The 21,118-nt window shown below is 36.0% G+C and overlaps 1 protein-coding gene across 24 annotated transcripts in view; it reads left to right on the top strand.

Moving 5' to 3' along the window:
• Wdpcp (WD repeat containing planar cell polarity effector) overlaps positions 1 to 21,118 on the top strand; it is a 519,910-nt gene that overhangs the window by 70,487 nt on the left and 428,305 nt on the right. For 12 of the 24 annotated variants that reach the window (XR_013088670.2, XR_013088671.2, XM_076833808.2 and 9 more), the window contains 2 exons: positions 7,114 to 7,296; positions 13,273 to 13,359. The exons of 4 other annotated variants lie outside the window; for them this stretch is intronic. Coding sequence is in view for 1 of the 20 variants with exons in the window: in XM_076833809.2 (XP_076689924.2) it covers positions 7,291 to 7,296 (6 nt within the window). In the remaining 19 variants the exon portion in view is untranslated. Of the gene's footprint in view, positions 1 to 7,113; positions 7,297 to 11,614; positions 11,723 to 13,272; positions 13,360 to 21,118 lie in introns of all 24 variants that reach the window. 8 more of the 24 variants (XM_076833809.2, XM_076833818.2, XM_076833812.2 and 5 more) reach the window with 3 other exon arrangements.

The raw sequence follows: 21,118 nt of genomic DNA, 5'->3' as shown, positions 1-21,118 counted from the left end.
TGATGTACTCTGAGCCTTGGAGACCTTGCACATATCATCTGCAACAATGGTGGCAATGCCTTTTAAGCATGATGACATGGCCTGAAGGATTGGCAGCAGCTGCTTATATCAGAGAAGAAGATGGCATAGCCGTCAAGAGACCTGTTCTTAGGGTGCACGTAAGATGCCCCTGGGTACTCCTGGGCTGTGATGCAGAGAATGAGAGCCCACAGGACAGAGAGAGAAATACTATTTTAGAGCTGAGGTGACTTAGTGTAACATGAGTTCCCATAGAAGAATGTTTAAAAAAAAAAGAAGAAGAAGAAGAAAAACAAAGAATACTTAAAATTGAGTTCTTAAAATCTTTGGCTATGACTTTTCCCCCTCTTTTTCTCTTGGCAACATGTGAAGAAACTACATGTTGCTTCTTGTGATAAAGTTAACTTAATATGCCTGCAGTCAACATGGTAGACTTAAAGATTAAATCGCAAACATTTGGTTTCATTTTTTTTTTTTTTAAATAAGAAGTAGCAAGATTATTATTGGCTTTGGGACATGAAGTTTAAAAAAAAAATCACAGTGCACATTCCTGAGTTTTTTTTCCCTCTCCCCAAACATCACTATAAAATGCAACAACACTGCTGATGAGCTGTTCTTTGGCACCAGTAAGCAACTTATTGCAAAGGAAAAAAAAAACTTTGGAAACAGCCACTCCTTTCCTGCCAGCATTTTGAGAGATTGATGCCCTTTTCCTTCGTTTCTGCAGTGCCTATAAGCTGTAGATTTTGTTATTTCCTGAAATCTTAAATTTAATTCTATTAAAAAACATATTTGTTGTTCTAGATTAAAAAAAAACTGGGATTTTGAAGACCACAATTTCTGTAAGACCTAAGGAATTCCCCTAAGTAACCAGAATTTTCCAGTCAAGAGGTTGCTACACTGCATTTAACTCAGCATTTTATGATACCTGATAAGCAAGGGGTGTGGTATGTCACTCTTTCATCCAAACAGTAATGCCTTGCAGATTTCCGATTTGCTGGTGGAGCCAAAATTTTTTCCTTGATGATTATTTATTTGAAACCAACTTTTTAAGCCCAAGCAAACAGGAAGTTAATTTATTTTGATACCTAACGTCTCGCCAACTCACAATATCCACAGTGGAATGTGAGTTTGGGAATGACAGTGATATCAAGATGTTGAGTATCACCCAGCCCTATTTCCCTGGACATGTCAGTTCTGCATGGGGCTGAGTTTCATTATTGGTAAATTGGAGGTGAGGTAAATTGGCCCAGAGTTCTGCATTTCTTAATCCCTGGATTGTGAAGACTGTCTAGAAATTCTAATGATAGATTAAATATTCGAAAGAGAAAAATTCATTTAAAAATGTATACTATTTTTTTCTTTTCTATTTTTGTGGTGCTGGGGATTGAGGCAAGCATTCTACCAACTGAGCTATATCCCCAGCCCAAAAAATTGGTACTGTAAAGTTCTTTTTTTATAAAGAGCTGGTGTAATTTTCTGTGTAACTTTGGATACCAGTGACCGCTGTTTTCACCAATCAAGAGATTGTTTCTGTATTAGTTGAGTAGGATTTTGCTTCCTGAAATACAAATTAATAACAGGACCATGAAACATATATTCAGTTCTGTTTTCAGAATATTTCTTTCAGACATGCCCCTTGCTCTGGCCCTTTCTCTCTCCTGGGCACTGTAATAGACTCCTAACTATTTTTCATACCTCTGGTCTCTTCCTTCAACTTCTTTTACCCATGATTTTATGCTTGGACTTATCATTTTACTCTTCTTCAGTTATAGCTCTTTCACATTTCTTTCCTTCTAAAAAAACTTTGATAGCTCTCTGTTGGTACTATGACCTATAAATTCTTATTCATGGCATGCAAGGCCCTATTACTGTCCGCCCCAACATAGCTTCTCATCTTTGTGGCCCATTACTCCTTTTAAACTTCCTGTTCTTCCTTCACATACCCAGAAATATTCTCTATGCCTTTATCCCACTGGATCTTGCTCCCCGTTTTTGCCTGTTCAAATTCTACCTCTCCTTAAAGTCTATGTCAGGATTCTGGGATCACCCATCACTTCCCCAAGCTTTTCTTGGTTTCGCAACCATAGACAACTTATCTTTTCCCTGAATTCCTGTGGCAACTTGTCCACATCTCTTTCATGGCAGTTACCACTTTCTACTCTATATTTTAGATATTTATGTTCATGTCTTATCTTACTAGATAATTAGAAGCAATATCATTGCAGATATGTATCCCTCAAGGTACTGGCACAGAGTAGTTTCTCCACAAATATTTGTTCAACAAATAAATGATATTATAATTATCATGGGAATTTGAACTTATCAAAATTCCTTCAACCAAATTAAAATAGTTCACAGGGCACATTTAAAAAAAATCTTTATTTAATTTATTTACACTCAGTGCTGACACTCGAACCCAGTGCATCACACGTGCTAGGTAAGCGCTCTACTGAGCTACACCCCCAACCTTCACAGGGCACTTTTTTAAAATCAGAAATTTCTCCATCATCTGCCTATCATCTATCTATCTATCTATCTATCTATCTATCTATCACTTATCTCTCTGCCTATGTCTGAGTTTATTGAAGAAAACTAGGAAAGAAAACTATGATAGATGCAATAACTTAAACTGCAAATTTAGCATGTCATTGATATCCAGTTTCAAACATTGTATGGTAGTCAGGTTTCAACTGTGGTTTGGGTTCATGGGTTTGTGTGCTGTGATGTTCAAATGTTTGTGAAATCTGATGCAATCCTGTGAGAAAGATCAACACCAGCTCTGTAAATGGAGCATTCACGTTTTATCCAGAAAAGTGAAAAATGCACTTGAGACATTGCCTCTCATGGAACATTGAGAAAAATCATAACTGTTTTTATTCATTTTTTTTTGCAAAGAATAGACATTCTATGAAATATGTACAGTTTGAATGACAATGGCTGGTTTAAGATAGGGTTTATTTTTTTATATACATGTATATATACACACATATATATATATATAATATACATGTGAATTTAGACATATATCAATAATTACATAAGTAAAACAAAGTGTTTATATTCTATATCTAAAACTATTTTATTCATTCCTATACCTTTTGCGATGTTTGACCAGCTTCTGCCCTTTGTGCTATGTATGAAAGCCCATAGCTGCTATGCTCCAGTGAAATAATGCCTTTCATTTCTATCTTGGCTTATAGTTTTGAATTAATTTCACCTCCATCAACTCATTTGATTCTTATGTTTTATTTCTAAACATACATACTTTTATTTTATACCTATTTATAATTGTTTATCCACCATGAAAACAAACCCCCAACAATTCCACTTATAACTGTGCTGGATTTCTCTAGGATGCCTTGATGACCCTTTATTTATTTCACTTGCTTCCTTCTTCTAATGTATTTCACTCGCATTCCCAGTTCTCATGACTTCTTATATGTCTGTAAGTTTCTGCTTTCTGAATCTTTATTTTCAGGATGATGTTTTACTACTCATCTCTCTTCCTCTGAATAAGACCCATAAGCTTTTTCTTTGACACTATAATTCTTTTCGCTCTTTCTCCTAAGCTTGGTTAAGTGGTTCCAAAAACATTTAGTCATAGTCCATGCAATGGTTGCTGCCCATATCCTGAATAATTTTATTGTGTAACCATCATTTGTTAAGTAAAACATTTTATAAAATACTTCTGTTTTGGCCAGGCACCTGGCACCTACCTATAATCCCAGCTGCTTGGGAGGCTGAGGCAGGAGGATTGCAAGTTCAAAGTCAGCTGTAGCAATTTAGCAAATCCCTAAGCAACTTAGCAAGACTCTGTCAGTAAATAAAATATAAAAAATGGTTGGGGATGTGGCACCTTGGTTAAGTGCCCCTGGGTTCAATCCCTGGTACAACACACACACACACACGCACACACACACACACACTCACACACACACACAAACACTTCTGTTTTATATTTTCCTTCATATTAACTAGTTACATTTATTATTTTATTTCCTAAAGCCTTTTAAAGATTATTTTAATGCTCAGGTTTATTATTAATTCCTTTATACCTATGCATTTCCTCTAAGAGTTCTTTGATAATTACCTATATTAATCATTAGGTTCTCAAACTTCACATTTCATTGATAACCTTCTTTATTTTACCTTCTAGAAATATCTCTCTCTTCTACAAATCACCTTTTTGGGGCATGAATTAGCTATATCATGTTGGACAATGGAATTGAAGATTGGTTTCTAATTTTTGCATTTTCTTCCTTTTCTGAGTATATCATTATTATATACTTTATATCTTCAATTCTGTCATAGTCCTTTTTTATGTCCCATTTTTTTACTTTGTTGATATCCAGCTCATTTTACTCATTCACTAGATGGGTTTTGTTTTGTTTTAGTACCGAACCCAGAGGTGCTTAACCAGCAAATCATATTCCTATCCCTTTTTAAATTTTTTTAAATTGAGACAGGGTCTTGCTAATTTGATTAGGGCCTCACTTAGTTGTTGAGGCTGACCTAAAACTTGAAATCCTCCTTCCTCAGTCTTCAGAGCCGCTTGGGCTTATAGGAATGTGCCACCAAGTTGGGCTCTCTTGATGTTTTAAATGCTCACATTCCTGCTATGAAATGATGTCATTAAACCTATCCTCCCATTATCCCTCTTTTCAAATGTTCCCCCTGATTCTTGGACATGGCCTATACTTTCTTGTGAGAGGGTCTACATACCTCACACCATAAAGACCCACAGTCACACGAGGCCTTAACTGTCTCCTCAATTTCCTCATTCCCTCCGGAAAGAAAGGACTCACTTCTTGTTTCAGCAGCTTATCTGGCACTTCTCTGCTCTTTAGTCTTGAAGTCATCATGGTCCAATCACAAGACTTTTTTTTTTTTTGATCTAAAGAGAGCAAATGCATTTCCTGTCCTATTCTTTTGGTATCTTATGCCTTCTCTCTCTAGACCCACTTTTCTTTTCCTTTCCTTGTACATTGTATGACACAACTAAATTCATTAAATTACAAGCCCTTGTGAAGATCAAAAGCAGATGGAATTCATTAAACGTACTTTTACATCCCCCCACAGTATTCAACATTCCAGCACAAGTACATTATATGCATTATAATCTTTCAACAAGGTATTTGTTAAATAAGATTTAAGAACTATTTGGTTTCTCTTATGTTCAGTTTGCTTTTGCTCACTTCTTGCCATTCCACTGGAATTTTTTGTGTCATTTTTTTCTACTTTGCCAGACTTCCTAATAGAATTTCTACAAAACTGTATTACTGTGGTTGCCTTCATAAGTTGCCTTTGGGGTGGTTACAACTAGTCTTGGGACTAGAGGTAATGATTGCACAACATAGTCAACATCCTAAATGCTGCTGAACTGTACTATTTTAAATGGTTAATTTATGTTGTATGAAAAGTCTCCTGGCAACTTTATTGGGAAACATACTTCTAGGGTTCTTCCATCATTAGGGGCTTACTTGTCCCTGAAACAGCCCTGGCCATTCATTCATATCCCTTTCTATTTTAATGGGCAGGAATAGTAAACCAACCTCTGGAAATAGAAGGGAGAAAATTTTCTTCCCTGTGGGTTTTTGGAGTCAGACAGCCTCAGTTCAGATCCTGGTTCTGTTATGTCCTAGCAGCGTGATCTGAATCAGTCACTTAGCAAATGAGTTTCCTCATGTTAGAAAATAGGAATAATAATTTTTTCCCACCTCCTAAGGGCCTTGCGAAGAGTGAATGAGGTAGTTTACAATGTTCCTTGGGGACATTCATGTGTATGAGTGTCTGTGGGCACAGTTGCTTTTTTTTTCCATTTTCCCTCAGCCTCTGAAACTGCTCCACCTTATTTACCACAGACACAGAGCTACTTGTGTCCTCTGCCTGGGAGAAGAGCTCTTTCTTTCTCCCAAGCCCACTTACGCACAAATAAAGTCAAGGAAAGACCGGGTGGAAAAATAAGCCTGGATTGTGTTTGATGAGTTTTAGTATTATAAGAAAACAACACAAGATTAGGTATCAGACATAGGAAGAAAAAGCAACCTTAATATGACACAAACTTATAATTCCTCTTTGTGATCTTTATTTTTCCACAGCAAACTTTTTTTGTTGTTGTTGTTGTTTCCAATGCACAAAGTAACATAGGAAACTTAACTATTGTGTAGATATTTGGTTAAAATTTCTGCATGCCTTTAATCTGGTGGGAAAGGAAGGTTTGAACTTTAATGACTTGAACTGTAATGAAAGTTATTTTGTGTGTTAGTAAGAAAATAGAAAATTGAGTTGTGCAATATTTCTGGTTTGTTTTTATCATGAAGGCAAAATAACCTGATATGTTATCAGGAGGAAGCAGAGTTCAGGGAAAGAGCTCTGAATTGGGGATCAGGAGATGTAGTCTGCCCTGCCACTGAGTGACCTTTGACAGGCCACTTTTCCTGGCTGGGTCTGTTTATTCACCCTCCCCCACAACACAACCTTTTTAAAATCAAAGAACTTTTCATAGAACTATTCCACTCTCCAAGAACTTAAAAAATGTTTGAATATTTTGTCTGACATATTATAAATGGTGTTAGGTACATTTTAATATATTTCATACAGATTTTAATGAAAAATATGGTGTAATGAAAATATAATAAAATCATTTTTATATAGCCAGAATTCTATGTAGATATTGCCTTTTGTGATAACACTGGGTTAAACAACATTGAATCACATTATCTCCAAGTCAATGTTTTATTTAGTTCATATTTTTTCAAAGAAAAATATCATTTTGTCAAATATGGTTGATTTTTACTTAGACCTTGTGCTGAAGAGAATATCATGAATTTGGATAACATGGGTGGATTCTTAGAAAGATATAATTAAGTCTTGCTCAAAAGTTGTATCAAGTATGTTAGCATATGTTCTTACAATGCATGGATTAAAGATTTGGGGGCAGAAAGGGAAGAAATATATAAATCTTGGTGCTGGTTCTAAGTAGAGATTGGATGAATCGTTATATGGAAAATAAGCTTACTGTAACTTCCAAAGTGCTTTCAGTTTGTTTTCAAGAGACTGCATTTTTAAAATTTCTTTAACATCTGCTAACAGGCATCTCCTTGAAAGTCAGACAGAATTCTGTCTATGAGTAGCATATAAGCAGAGGGCCGAGTAGAGAACAGCAGCATGCAAGTCAGAAGGCTCACATTCCAGTATTGGTACCCTCCTTGCTCGTGGAATAACTGAGCAAATCACTTACCCTTCAGTCTCCATTTCCTCATCTGTAAAATGAAGGTAATTATATTTATGTTTATCTCCTTCCTATGGTTGTTGTAAGACTTATATAAAATTAAGAATATGGCATTACTTTGAGTAATTATCACATGGATGATTATTGTTATTTCATAGCATTTGACAGGGTCCCAGACCAGGGCCAGGGGAGTGAGCAGCAGCTGGGGGCTCAAGATTTAAAGAGGCACTCATTCTCAGAAAGAAGCAAGAGCAGGGTGAGCCCTGAGAGTGAATACCTCCTTAAATATGAGCCTCAGCTCCTCACTTTTTCCCCAAAATCCAGGCCCTGGTGTCTACTATGCCAGTTCTTGTGACTAGGAGTCACACAAGACTTCTTTTTGTTCATATACACTCAGGGTAGATCAGGAGCAATTTTCCTACTAGGTTCCAAATGCTATAAAGTTGCTGGAAGAATGAAACAGCTTCTGACTTTTTTTCTTCTTTCCTATTTTGTTATTATGCTGCTTATATCTCTGTGCATAGTTAGATGTTATAAGGTACATTCATTTTATCTGCAGATGCTCTTCTGAAGGTCCTGCATTTTTTTTAATAGTACATGCATTTTTTTAAATAGTACATGTCTGTATTATTATTTTCTGGAATTTGCAATACTGAGGAGGAGGGTCTTTTAACTTCAGCTTCTTTAAATTGCTTGCTTTTATTTGAAAGCAAGTGATTTTCTTGCCGAGTAAAAAGATGTCACAAAGGCTGGGGTTGTGGTTCAGTGGCAGAGCACTTGCCTAGCACTTGCCTAGCACTGGGTTCAATTCTCAGCACCACATATAAATAAATGAATAAAGTAAAGGTTATCAACATCTATAAAAAAAAAAAAAAGATGTTACAAGGTTATTTTAAAAATTCTAGAGGATGGAGCTGGGGTTGTAGCTCAGTGGTACAGCGCTTGCCTAGCATGTGTGAGGCACTGGGTTCGATTCTCAGCACCACATATAAATAAATAAATAAAGGTCCATCAATAACTAATAAAATTAAAAAAAAAAATTCTAGAGGAGAATGGGTATAAAAGCTGTTCTTCCAGGCTGACAGTCCAAGTCCTAGAAATAAAAACAAGTTGCCCTATTTCCAAATCAGGCCCATAGCACAGTATGCCAATCACACTGAAATAAGTTTTGCCAAAAAGAGTTTCTTTACTAGGTGGCCGAGCATGGAGCCAGGAGAGCAAGACTCAAGTCTGCCTCCCCAGATAGAGTTTAAGGATGCTTATGGGATAAAGAAGCAGGGTGGTCTAAAGTGTGGGTAAAGGCGAGTGGTGGTAAGGAAAAGTGAAGTAATCTTTATCCCATAAAAACAAGCTGCTCTGTGTATGCATAATAAATCTTCATAGCTCTTCATATGTTGTGTGTTCAGAAAATGGTGGCTTTAACATGATTTGAGGGTGGAGTTCTTCGGTCTCTTGACATCAGTGAAATTACCCATCAGACACCTGTACAGTCACAAATAGTCAAAATTGGCTTTAGTCCCTGAAAAGTAACCTAGGCAACTGTTATCATCATGACCTCAGGCTACAGTGGGAGACTAATAATATATTGCTCAGCTGCATGACCTATAAAATTAGTGGTTTTTAAAGTCAAATGAGAGCAAATAACTAAAAGCAAAGGAAGCTAGAGGGTTTATTCAGGTCTTCCCTTGGTTTCAGCCGCTCTGCACAGATTTTTCAAGAGCTGTTTCTATGCTCACTGTGTCTGGCTGAGGTAAGCTCTTCATTGCAATGACAAACTTCTCATTGAGTTCCTTAAACAAGAAAGGCTAGTGTTACTAGCTACAGTTTTCTAAAATTGCTTGCTGGTTGACTTTTAAAATTTGTTGCCTTCCTTTGCAATAGGATTTCCTTATGCTACTATCAAAAGGCTTGACTCTTAAATTTGGCCCCATAATTGTCTAGTCTTACACATCTTTGCAGATACACATATTTCACATCCTAAGTTTTTATAGTTATCTCTCATGATCCCATAAGCATCGGCATTATTTTATTTCATTTATTATTTTGAAGCTAAATTGGTCTTAGAGCAATTGTGATTTAAAAAAAAAAAAAAAAAAAGGATGAAAACAGGGCTGGGGATGTGGCTCAAGCAGTAACGCGCTTGCCTGGCATGCGTGGGGCACTGGGTTCGATCCTCAGCACCACATACAAATAAAAAATAAAGATGTTGTGTCCACTGAAAAATTCTCCCTCTCTCTCTCTCTCTCTCTCTCTCTCTCTCTCTTTAAAAATAAATAAATAAATAGGATTAAATGACAATAAAATGTGAAGAGGCAGGAGAACTGGCAAGTAGAGACATTCCTTAGGAAATGTGACCTACAGTGGAATCTATTGATGAGATTCTTTCAAAGAGTGCATATTTTTACCTTTTAAAAGTTAGAGAAGAGAGGGGCTGGCGATATAACTCAATTGGTAGAGTGCCCTCGAATGCACAAGGCCCTGGGTTCAATCCCAGCACCACTAAACAAACAAACAAACAACAACAACAACAAAAAAAAAAGGTTAGAGAAGAGGAAGGAGAAAAAGGACTTATTGCCATTTTCTTAAGTCTGTTAATTTAATGGAAAGACCATAGATGAAATGAGGCATATTTAGTCTCCCCACCTCCATCATGACAGGTAGATTAATATATGGCAAGAATTGCAATATAACAATGAACAACTATATCAGACTAACAAGTAATTTTTCCTCTGTTATTCAGCATCCTGTATTTTGGGTTTTATAACTTATCTCCCATAGAATTTCTCAAATTGGGCAGGACAAAGCAAGCTATGGTAGTTAGTTAAAGATGAAAGAATTTCAAATTGAAACACAGGTAGCAAGTCAGTTGAAATGATGCAGATTTGCCAGAGGTTTAAAATGTACACTTTTCTGAATGTTGAGATGATGGGGGGATTTCCCCTTCTTCTCCTCCTCCTCCTCCTCCTCCTCCTCCTCCTTTTTCTTTTTTAAATATTTTGAAACTTGTTTTTCTTGTGAGCATATTTATTTTTGTAATCAAACAAAAAGAGTGTGGAAAAATAAGAATGCTTTCATAAAAGGATTTATAATCCATGCTGCTTCAGCTTTGCTGGAATCTTGCTGAGATCTCCTGGTGAGTAAAACTGCAATGGGTGGGGCCAGAGGTGGGGCTCACTAATGGTTCCAGATGAAGCTGGTGGGTATGGCAAACTTGGGTTCAGTCCAAATTGGCTTTAATATGCATTCACTCAGCCATAATTCAACAACCATTTACAGGATGCCAGCTATGTGCAAAGCATCATGTGAGGAGCTACAAACCCATAATGAACTCCAACACGGAACTTCTTTTCTAGAATCCCCTAATTAACATCATGATGAGGGTTATAAAGAAATTATAAGATTCTTAGATGGTTTATAATGGCAGAACCTGACCACATCAAGGAAGTGGAGAGATCATGGAAAGCAGCTGTGACGAAATGACATATAGTCTGAAATGTGAAGGGTGATAAGGAATTAGCTCAACATGAAAGGTAGAGGAAAGCAGAATGTTATGAACAGAGGAAATGGCGGTGGGAAGTCCCAGAAGTAGGAAAAAGCCTGTCAAAATCAGGAAACTAAAAGGCTACTGTGGCCAGAGCCAGGAGTTACTTGTTATGGGATGTTTTGTTTTGTTTTGTTAAGATTTACATTTTTAAAAAAGATTACTTCAACTGATCTATGATATATCAACTAGAAGCAGCAAGAGGGGACACAAGGAGTCAGGAAGGAGGCTGTTGCTGTGGTCCAGATGGGAGAGAATGGAGTCCAGATCTTCTGTGTGATAGTTGTGGTGAAACCAGAGTTTAATATGAAACTCAGTTCTCTGCTTCTGTTGGTGGGTGGGGGCCTATGCAAGCTGCAGCCCTCTGCAGCTGAGAGAACCTCTTTTAGTGTTAGCAGCTAAACACAGCAGGGGATGCCTGCTAGAGTCAGCTCTGAAAATCAAAGCCAGCAAAGCTGGATTCTTCTCCACTACTATCAAATGGCCTGTTACTGCCCTCAGTATTGCAGGCTTAAATGGAGACTATTTGCAGTGTTGCAACAGACTCCAGCAGCTCCTCACCAATTTCTTTCCAGGTTATTGTCTTGCAAATCTGAGGAATGAAATTCACAGGACCATGGAAGGCAAGAGTGAAAGGAGTAGTGAAGAACAGAAAGTGTGAAGAATATCAGGGGGCCTGATAGCAGGTCACTGCTGAAGTGTGCCAATCTAGGGGTTAATATAGCACTCAGGTCAACACTATTGGTCCAAATTTGTGCTTATCGGGATTTGAAAAAGTACTAACGCTATTGGCTAATCCTTGAATCTTAACTTCCTTTCAGGTCTGCCTTACTTTCATTTCCTCCTTTGTGAGGAAGCAGGAAGTTGAGGTCCTTGGATTGTGGATGCTTGGGGGTTCAGAGCTGTACCATGTTACCATGGGGTGACAGGTGGGCATGCCTTGGTTTGCCTCTTCTCTGGTTCACTGTGCCATAGGCCCACACTGGCATGGTGGGCTCTGCCAGCTGCCCATACTCCAACCAACCCAAGCCAGCACTTTGCAGCTCCTGGACAAGTACTTGCCTTCAGTGGCATCAGGCTTGGAGCATAAAAGACAAGTTCCAGAGACAACTTAGTAGATAGAATTGACAAGAATTGCTGCCTAGTTTGTTGTAGAAAATAAGAAGTTATCAAGAATGACTTTTAAGGGCTGGGGTTGTAGCTCAGTGGTAGAGTGCTTGCCTAGCAAGTGTGAGGCTCTGGGTTTGATCCTAAGCACCACATAAAAATAAATAAATAAAAGGTATTGTACGGGCTGGGGATGTGGCTCAAGCGGTAGCATGCTCGCCTGGCACGCATGCGGCCCAGGTTCGATCCTCAGCACCACATACAAACGATGATGTTGTGTCCGCCGAGAACTAAAAAATAAATATTAAAAAAATTCTCTCTCTCCCTCTATCTCTCTCCCTCTATCTCTCTCCCTCTATCTCTCTCCCTCTCTCTAAAAAAAAAAAAAAAAAAAAAAGGTATTGTACCATCTACAACTAAAACAAAAATATTTTTAAAATTTTAAAAAAGAATGACTTCTAAGACTGGGGATGTGACTCAGTGGTGAAGAATGCTTAAGGCCCTGGATTTGATCTCTAGCACAAGAAAGAGGAAGGAAGGGAGGGAGGGAGGGTAGGAGGAAGGAAGGAAAAGAGGAAGGAGAGGGATTCTCTTTATCTGGCTTATATAAACTGCTAGAATAGCTCCCTTCAATATAGCCTTCTGAAATGGACAGATCAGGAACACTAATTGTCATTTCATAGATTTGTAATTGAATAAATCAAGGAATTGAGTGCAGCTTCATTTAGGTAGTCAGGCCAATTCTCCTTGACTTCTGTATCTGAATCAGTGTTTGAATTGTAAAAACAGTGATCTTCAAAGTAGATTCTGCCGTGTATAGGGAAGCCTCTTAAAGAACTGTTGTGTGCCTCAGGATTTTCTGTTCAAATGTTCCTATTAGCACTTGAAATGTCAGATGAGATATTATTTTGCTATTGACATTTCAGACTCCAAGTTAATGACAGGTATGGCAGTGTATTCAGATAACTGTTAACTGTTTCTGACTAGGGAATATTCACCTTAAAAATGTACAAAGTAATTTAGCTGGGCACAGTGGGCCATGCCTATATTCCCAGCTACCGGGGAAGTTGAGTGAGGAGGATTATGAGTTTGAGGCCAGCCTGAGCAACAGAGCCAGACTCCCACCCCTTATCTCAGAAAAAGGAGGAAAAAAAAGTTAGATGCTGTATTCCTGACATCCATTTCAATGGGATGTGTTAATGTTTAGTTTCTTGTTCTGAAGATTTTATTTGCCCTCTGTATTGATTCTGTTTAACCACTCTATAAATGACTGTCATCCCTAGCATGAATTCTCAAAGAACAGTACAGCATTTATATTCAGAGGTTTCAGGAATGTTATTTATGTCTGAGAGCTCAACTTTTATTTTTTCAGAATTCACCTCAGTGGAGGGGTCATTGGGAAGAGAAACAGTGGAGTCAGTAATGTTTTCTATGTAGGAAAAAAAAATCAATGAAGTAGGTAAGTGGAAATTTGGCACAGCACCAGGTGAGCAATGTCAGCTATTTCATCTTGATTAAAATCCTACATGCTACCAAATAGCTAGGGAATCTGTAAAAAAAAAAAAAAAAAAACACTAAAAAAAAAAAAAAAATGGAGGATAGTTTATCTCAATTCTATTAAGCATTTTTAAGTCCAGAATTTTGTGTTTGTTGTTTTTCTGTTTCTTAGTAATAGTATAAATGATTCAGAATACAGGAAGGAAAAAAAAGGTAAATTATCCTTCCACCCCAGAGGCAACCACTATTAATGGTTTCCTGGGTATCCAGATATTTTCCATGCATATATAACTAAAAATAAATGATTTTTATGCAAATATTAGTACAATATAGATAAAATTCCACCATATGTTATTATTTTCACTTCAAAAACATATCTTGGAGATTAGTTTGTATAAGTACAGATAAAAATCTATCTTTTAAGGCTGATTTCTAATTAAATTACATTGTTTTATGTAAATCAGTTCTTCACCATTTGATCCTCTTGCGACGTAGTTCATGACAGACTTTTAAAAATATTCCATTGCAAATATGCTCAGAAAAAATGTATACACTTAATCTGTTGGGGGCAGTTTCTCTGTCTTTCTGTGTGTCCCCCTACTTTCTCCACACATTTATCTCATGTCTCTTATATCAAGTTTGTTAGTTATACAGAGTAAATATTCTGTATTGGACTAATGTTTGGTCACTTAATCATCAGTTTCTAATAATATTATGTTAACTTTACTTTCTATAATTTTTATGCTTATTATTCTCCATTGGCCTTATTATATCCACACTTGGCCCTTCTCTGCCTTACTTTCTTGCCTTCTGGTTTTCAGTTAAGTTTTCTTGGTGAATCTGGTGCCAGCAGACCAGAGCACATGCAGGAAAAGAGGCCAGAGAATTTCCTCTCTCCCTTCTATCCACCTTCCCCTTCCCCAGGGTTCTGCCTGCCATCTTGTATGGCAATAACTCGTTTTGAACGGCCTCTCCTTCATAGCTGCAGTATTCATCCAATATTGTTCCCTCCCTTGTTCTGTCATGCCTGGGAAGTAATGGCTTGTCATTTTTGCTAGTTCTTTGGTGTCTTACCAGCTCTTCTTGTTACATCAATCCTGTACACACCTCTGTACATAGCCCATTCATTAACTTCTCTTCAGCTACCCACCCCCAGCATGACATCTGTTTCCTGAATGAATTTTTCATTGATTTTTATAATTCAGTTTTTATTTTATAAATTTCAAGGCTATAGTGTCAAGTACACTGTAAGCTTATGATTGACGCATTCCCTACATTAATTATTCCTTTTGTATATTACTAATTTTTAAGAAAATATCATTTTGTCTAATAGTACCTGAAAAATCTGTCTTCTTTTTGTTTGTATTCACTTTGCACTGTTTTTCCTTCCATCGCTTGTTTTTCAACCTTTCTGTGTTCTTTTGTTTTGAAGTGTGTACCTTTAGAAGTTTATAATTTGATTTTTAAATCCAATCTGATAAAACATCAGGTGAATTTAATTTATTGAGATTAATAGTATCTTTGAATATGTTTCTGCCGTCTTATTTTGAGTTCCATTTACCCACTCTTCTAGTTTGGACACAGATTATATTTCTATTCTTCAATTTATAATGTGCTCAACTATGATTTTCCCTAAAAGATGAAGTTGATTAATACCTTTGTATTCCTCTCTAACAAGAATTGAATTGTAGCATATCGTAACTCCCCATTGAACATCTATCCCCATCTTCCTTATCATCATAGAAAATTTAAATTCACTTTTTTGGGGGAGCACGTATGAGGAAAACATACTCTATTACTTTACATGCTCACATAGAACACTTAACATCAGATTGTGGGGTTTTCACACATGGAGAAATTCTCCAATTCTCTAGATACTAGTTGGATGTCCTATAAATTAATTCAAATCTGAGACCATTCACCTTGTGTCAGATCCTACAAGCTGATTTTACAACAATACTCCTACTTCAGATGCCAATCACAAGTCTAGGCTTTCAGTATTTCTGACCAACCAACTATAAATCTACACTCCCATACCCCTCTCTTAAGGCTCAATAATTGTCTAAAATGGCTCACAGAACTTGGAGAAATGCTTCACTTTTACTTATTGGTTTATTATAAAGGATATTATAAAAGATAACAAACAGCCAAATGAAGAGAGCCAAATGAAGAGCAAGAAACTAGGGAAGGCAGCTCAGGAATTCCAGCTGTCTTGAGGCCCTCCAGTCTCCAGACACATCCACATATCCAGGAGCTTGTCAAATCTCACTGTTCAAGAGTTTTTATAGAGCTTAATCTGCAGGCCACCCATCTCCCTCACCTCAGTTCCTAGAGGTCAGCTGGCATGCATTGAAAGTTCCAACTTTCTAATCCTCTAATTTTTCTAGTGACTGGTCCCATCCTAAGGCTGTCTAGGGATCCTAAATCTCCTGGTTAGCGTCAACTCAGATGTTATTGAAAGGGGCTTTTTATGAATAACAAAAGTCACTTTTATCATTCAGTTAAGAGTTTTAGGAGCTCTGTAACAGAGTTTTAGGAGCTATAACAGGAATCTGGCATGGAACAAAGATTGTATAAATTTCTTATGTGCCAGCATAAAAATAGATTTCTTCTTTATTGTCAGTAGTTAAAATGTGTTCACCAACAAGTTTTATCAGTTCTGTGGTGGCAGCTCAGTATCCTGGTCCTGCAGGATGTAAGGTTATCTAATCTGGTCCCTGAACAAGCCGGTGATTGGTCAAGTCCTTGCTGCAAGGCCTTATCTGTTTCCTATTGCCTTCTTTGGTAGTCAGCTTCTTATAAACTGACTGCACACAGCAACCGGTAAGTCAATTTCATGAGTGGTGAGACTTATTGCCGCCATGATCTCCTTTTCTGGCCGCTGCCCTGAATACTGAACAACTCTGTCCACTCTATCCCATTTTGTCTCTGGAACGTTAAAGTGTTTACCATATTTGGAAGCATATAGAAAGCAATCTCTTTTTACGTGTTGTTTGTTATTTCCATGAGTTATTGAAGAGTGACTTAAAGTATAAATTCAAACTATAAGAGAATAATATTCAAGTATCAAAATTTCCAGTGGTAAAAAAGAAAGGTGATGGGGGGAAGGAAAGCTCCACAAGAGCTGGAATGACTGGGTGTTGTGTTGCTCTCTATTTGGGGAAAAGAAAGCAGGAAAATAATCATGTATGTGTTTTGATTTATTTTTTGTGGTGCTAGGGCTTGAACCCAGGGCCTTGTGCATGCACTCTACCAACTGAACTATATCCCCAGCCCCAATCATATATGTGTTAATGCCTATGCTGGTACATACACTTCATCTACAAAAGAATATTTTTAAGGGTTATGTTTTATAACTGGTCTTCTTTGGGGAGTTCAAGAGAATACTTAAATATATACCTTTTAAAAACATGATTCACTTACTTTTAACTTTCTCTAATATATTTGTTCAATTAATTGCTAGATTCTTCTTGTCTGCTGGGAATGTCACAGGTAGGAGCTTCCCCTACACTTATTTAATTGTTTAGAGAACCAAAGAACCAGATTATTATTTTGGCTATGACCAATTGATTCAGACTGATAATTTTCTCTTCTCATCCCAAGTATTTAGCATGCTGTCCTAATGAGATTTGAGCCCAATGAATCATGTTTGGGTCAAATTATATAACAGGCTTTTGGGAAAAGTTTTCAGATCTTTCTAATTCTTGGGGTGGTGGTAATATCCCCACCCCAGGCCCCCTCCCTGTATCTCCACTTCTTCCCTAATCTGTGTCTTCCCAATTAGTGGCTCTGGTAGTGAGTTTTTCTACATTTTGAGTGCAGTGGACAGAGATCTGAGTGAATTGGTCTGATATGAGAAGATGCAGTTCACCTTTGGGAATGGAGTTGATAATTGTTCATGTTGAATCTGGATCTTAACCAGTTGGGTGTTATCACACTTTTCTCTGAATTCATTTAATCTCTGTCCTCTAGTGATACTTTTTAAAAAAACTTTTTTAGTCAAATCATTTATGAAGTAGCAATCCATAGACTGTGAGAAAGTAATTCCAATACACATACTTGTTTACAAAATATACAAAGACTGGAAAACTCAACAATCAGAAATAATGCAATTAGAAATTAACAAAACATACAAACAGGTATTTCATTGAAAAGGATAATCAAATGGCAAATAAGCATATTAAAAAAGCATTATTTGTTGTTAGAGAATTTCACATTAAAAGCATAATGGGATACCTAACAGATTGCCTATAGGGTGTGTGTGTGTGTGTGTGTGTGTGTATACACACTCAAAAAGTGTTCACAAACAATAAAATAAATCCGGTGCTGTGTACCATATGATGAGTGAGAGAATGAACAATTGTAACAAAAGCATTCCAACAATCTTCTCTCTGAGCCTGACAGCAGGACAATTCAAACCATTTTCCAAAATATTATGTTATAAAATCTATCATTTACCAAATTTTCCACTGACCTTCATGTCAGATGTTCTTTTTTTCCCCAACAATATCAATAATTAATTTAAATATAAATGAACTAGATATTGTAATTAAAAGGTATAGATGTTAAACATATGTAAAAAATCAAAAAATATGTTCTATACATATGTCACACACATTAAATATCAATACATCAATAAGCAAAAAGCAAAAGAAGGAGAAAATAATCATGAGAAATCTGAATTAGAGTTATTAATATAAAATAAATTTCAAGAAAAAGTATTTTCAGAGATAAAGGGGAACATTTCTTAACTATAATAGGGTAACTTCTTCAAGAAAGTATAACAAACTTAAATGTGAATGTACCTAATAACAAAATTTCAAAATACATGAAGTAAAAATTAGTAAAACTAGAAAGAAAAAGCTACAATCATATTTGGAGACTTTAAGCCCCCTTATTTTGCTGTAATGAGTAATATTATAGAAGGCTTAACTGTCACCTTGACCTACTTATTATTTATAGAAAACTATACACAAAAATGACAAGTAAAAAATTAATAAACAGACTATATTCTGTCATAAAATAAGCTTTGATAAATTTTAAAAATGTGAAATCGTACATACTGTGTTTCCTGCATGATTTATTACATTAGAAATCAATCACCTTAAGAGATATTGAACCCCACCCTCATGTCTCAACTACTTCAAAATTAAACAGCACACTTATAAATATCTCCCAGATCAAAGAAGAAAGCACAGGAAAAGTAAATAAAAAGTGCTTTGAACTAAGTGATAATAAAAGATTAAAATATCAAAATCTCTGAGACAAAATGGTACTCAGATGAACACTTATAACTAAAGTATTTGTATAAGAAATAAGCTACATTAACAAGCAAATTATTTTCAAATTAGGTAGTAGGAAGGAAAAATAAGAGTAGGAGCAGAAATATGTGAAATTTAAAAAATAATACAGCTAAAAGTTGATAAAAATCTAACAAGTCTATTCAAGAAAAAAGTAAATAACAATAATAATAATAATATCAGTGGAAAGGAAGCTATCAAGGAAAGGAAGCTATGCAGGGCTGGGGTTATAGCTCAGTAGTAGAGTGCTTGCCTAGCATATGTGAGGCACTGGGCTCAATCCTCAGCACCACATGTTAACAAAGTAAAGATCCATTGACAACTAAACAAACAAACACACACACACACACACACACACACACACCAAAAAAAAAAAAAAAAAACCCAACTCTACAGATGCTAAAAATGTACTAAGGTAATATTACAGTTGTATAATTACAATTATATAGCTTACATAACTTAGTCTATTTTAGAGGATAGAAACCCCTATTTGTTTATGTGATCCATATGAGTGATATGTTTTTTCCCATCCTTCCACCTTCAGTCTGTGGATGTCTTTGCCTATGAAGTGAGTCTCTTGGAGACAGCATATTGTTGGGTCTGCCAGTCTATGTCTTTTGACTGGTGAGTTTAGGCCATAATGTTCAATGTTAATTATTGAGATATGATTTGTGTTCCTGGTCATTTTGGTTGATTTCTAGTTTTTAATTTGAATTAGTTTCTCCTTTAATTGACTATTCCTTTAGTGTAGTTTCTCCTTTTACTGGTTTTCACTGTTTAATTTTTTTTTTCATTTCATCTTCATGAAATATTTTGTTGAGAATATTCTGAAGTGCAGGCTTTCTGATTGTGAATTCTTTTAATTTTTGTTTCTTATGGAAGCTTTTTATATCATCTTCAAATCTTAAGCTTATTTTTGCTGGATATAAGATTCTTGGTTGGCATCCAATGTCTTTCACAGCTTTGTATATGTTATTCCAGGACTTCCTAGCTTTGAGGGTCTGTGTTGAGAAATCAGCTGAGATCTGAATTGATTTCTCCCTATAAGTAATCAGATATTTTTTTCAAAGCCTTTAAAATTTTATCCTTATTTTGTATGCTAGGCATTTTCATTATAATGTGCCCTGATGTGGTCATTTGTAATTTTGCACATTTAGGGTCCTGTAAGCCTCTTGGATTTGATTTTCCATTTCATTTTTTAGATTTGGGAAGTTTTCTGATATTGTTTCATTGAAAAGTTTGTGCATTCCTTTGGTTTTATCTCCGTGCCTTCATCTATCCTGATAAATCTTAAATTTGGTCTTTTCTTATTATCTCATAATTCTTGGAATTTCTGTGTATGGTTTCTTAACATCTTTTATCCATGGTCAACTCTATTTTCAAGATTATATATTTTGTCTTCATTGCCTGAAGTTCTGTCTTCCAAGTGGTCTAGTTGTTAGTGATGCTTTCTATTGAATTTTTAATTTGATTTATTGTTTCCGTTATTTCAAGTATTTTTTTTTTCAAAATCTCTCTTTATTGAAGTGATCTACATGTATTTGCTCTATTACATCATCCTTTCTTCACAGCTCATTTTAACTATGTACATTCTAAACTCCTCTGAAATTTTTTCTACTATGGTATCCATGGATTCTGTTATTGGAGTATCTTGATTTGTTGGGGTGATTTGTTCCCTTATTTTTTCATGTTGTTTGTGTGTCTACCTGTCTACAGTATGGATTTGAGGCAGTAGTATTTCTACGCCATGGACTTATATTGTCTCTGAAGGTTTCCAGTACCTCACTGTTTAAGGGGAGACAAATAATAACAATAACCATGCAAACGATTTACAGCATTAAACGAAATAGTTCCTACTATGATGTCTACAATGTCAATTATCACAATAAACAGTTATGCCTATAATAAAAACAGCAAGTTTGCAAAAGGATTTACATTTTCAAATGGTGGACAGGGACAGAAGTGATATAGGGTGTAATGATTATGAGGGAGGAGGAGAGAAGACAGAAGTAAAAAATTAAAGGAAGAGTGAGAGAACAATGAGATTGACTGTTAGAAGAAAAGAAAGAATCAAGGGAAATAGGTTGGAGAAAAATATATATAAAGCAAAAAAATTTAAATAAAAATTAAAAGTAAAGGAATATAAACAAAACTAAAATATACTAATCAAACATCCTAGTTCATAAAAAACTAATCCATGTAAAATAACTGACTTCAAAAATGCTAGAGATGAGAAGAAAAAAAAAAAGGAAACTGTATAAATATCCATGTACCATTAAGGTCACAATTAAACAGTGAAAAAGGATATTTAAAAAAATCTTGATGAAAAGCTAAAGAATTCTTTCTATTGGAGTTCAAAATATTCTCAGCTTCTCTTCTTATCAGTTTTAGGTGGGGTCTTCTGGAGGTTGATGCTCCATC

This window comes from Callospermophilus lateralis, chromosome 14, assembly GCF_048772815.1.
Source record: "Callospermophilus lateralis isolate mCalLat2 chromosome 14, mCalLat2.hap1, whole genome shotgun sequence".
In the NCBI taxonomy this organism is placed as follows: Eukaryota; Metazoa; Chordata; class Mammalia; order Rodentia; family Sciuridae; genus Callospermophilus; species Callospermophilus lateralis.
Note: the sequence above shows the minus strand (reverse complement) of the source record. Positions and strands in the feature narration are given on the sequence as shown.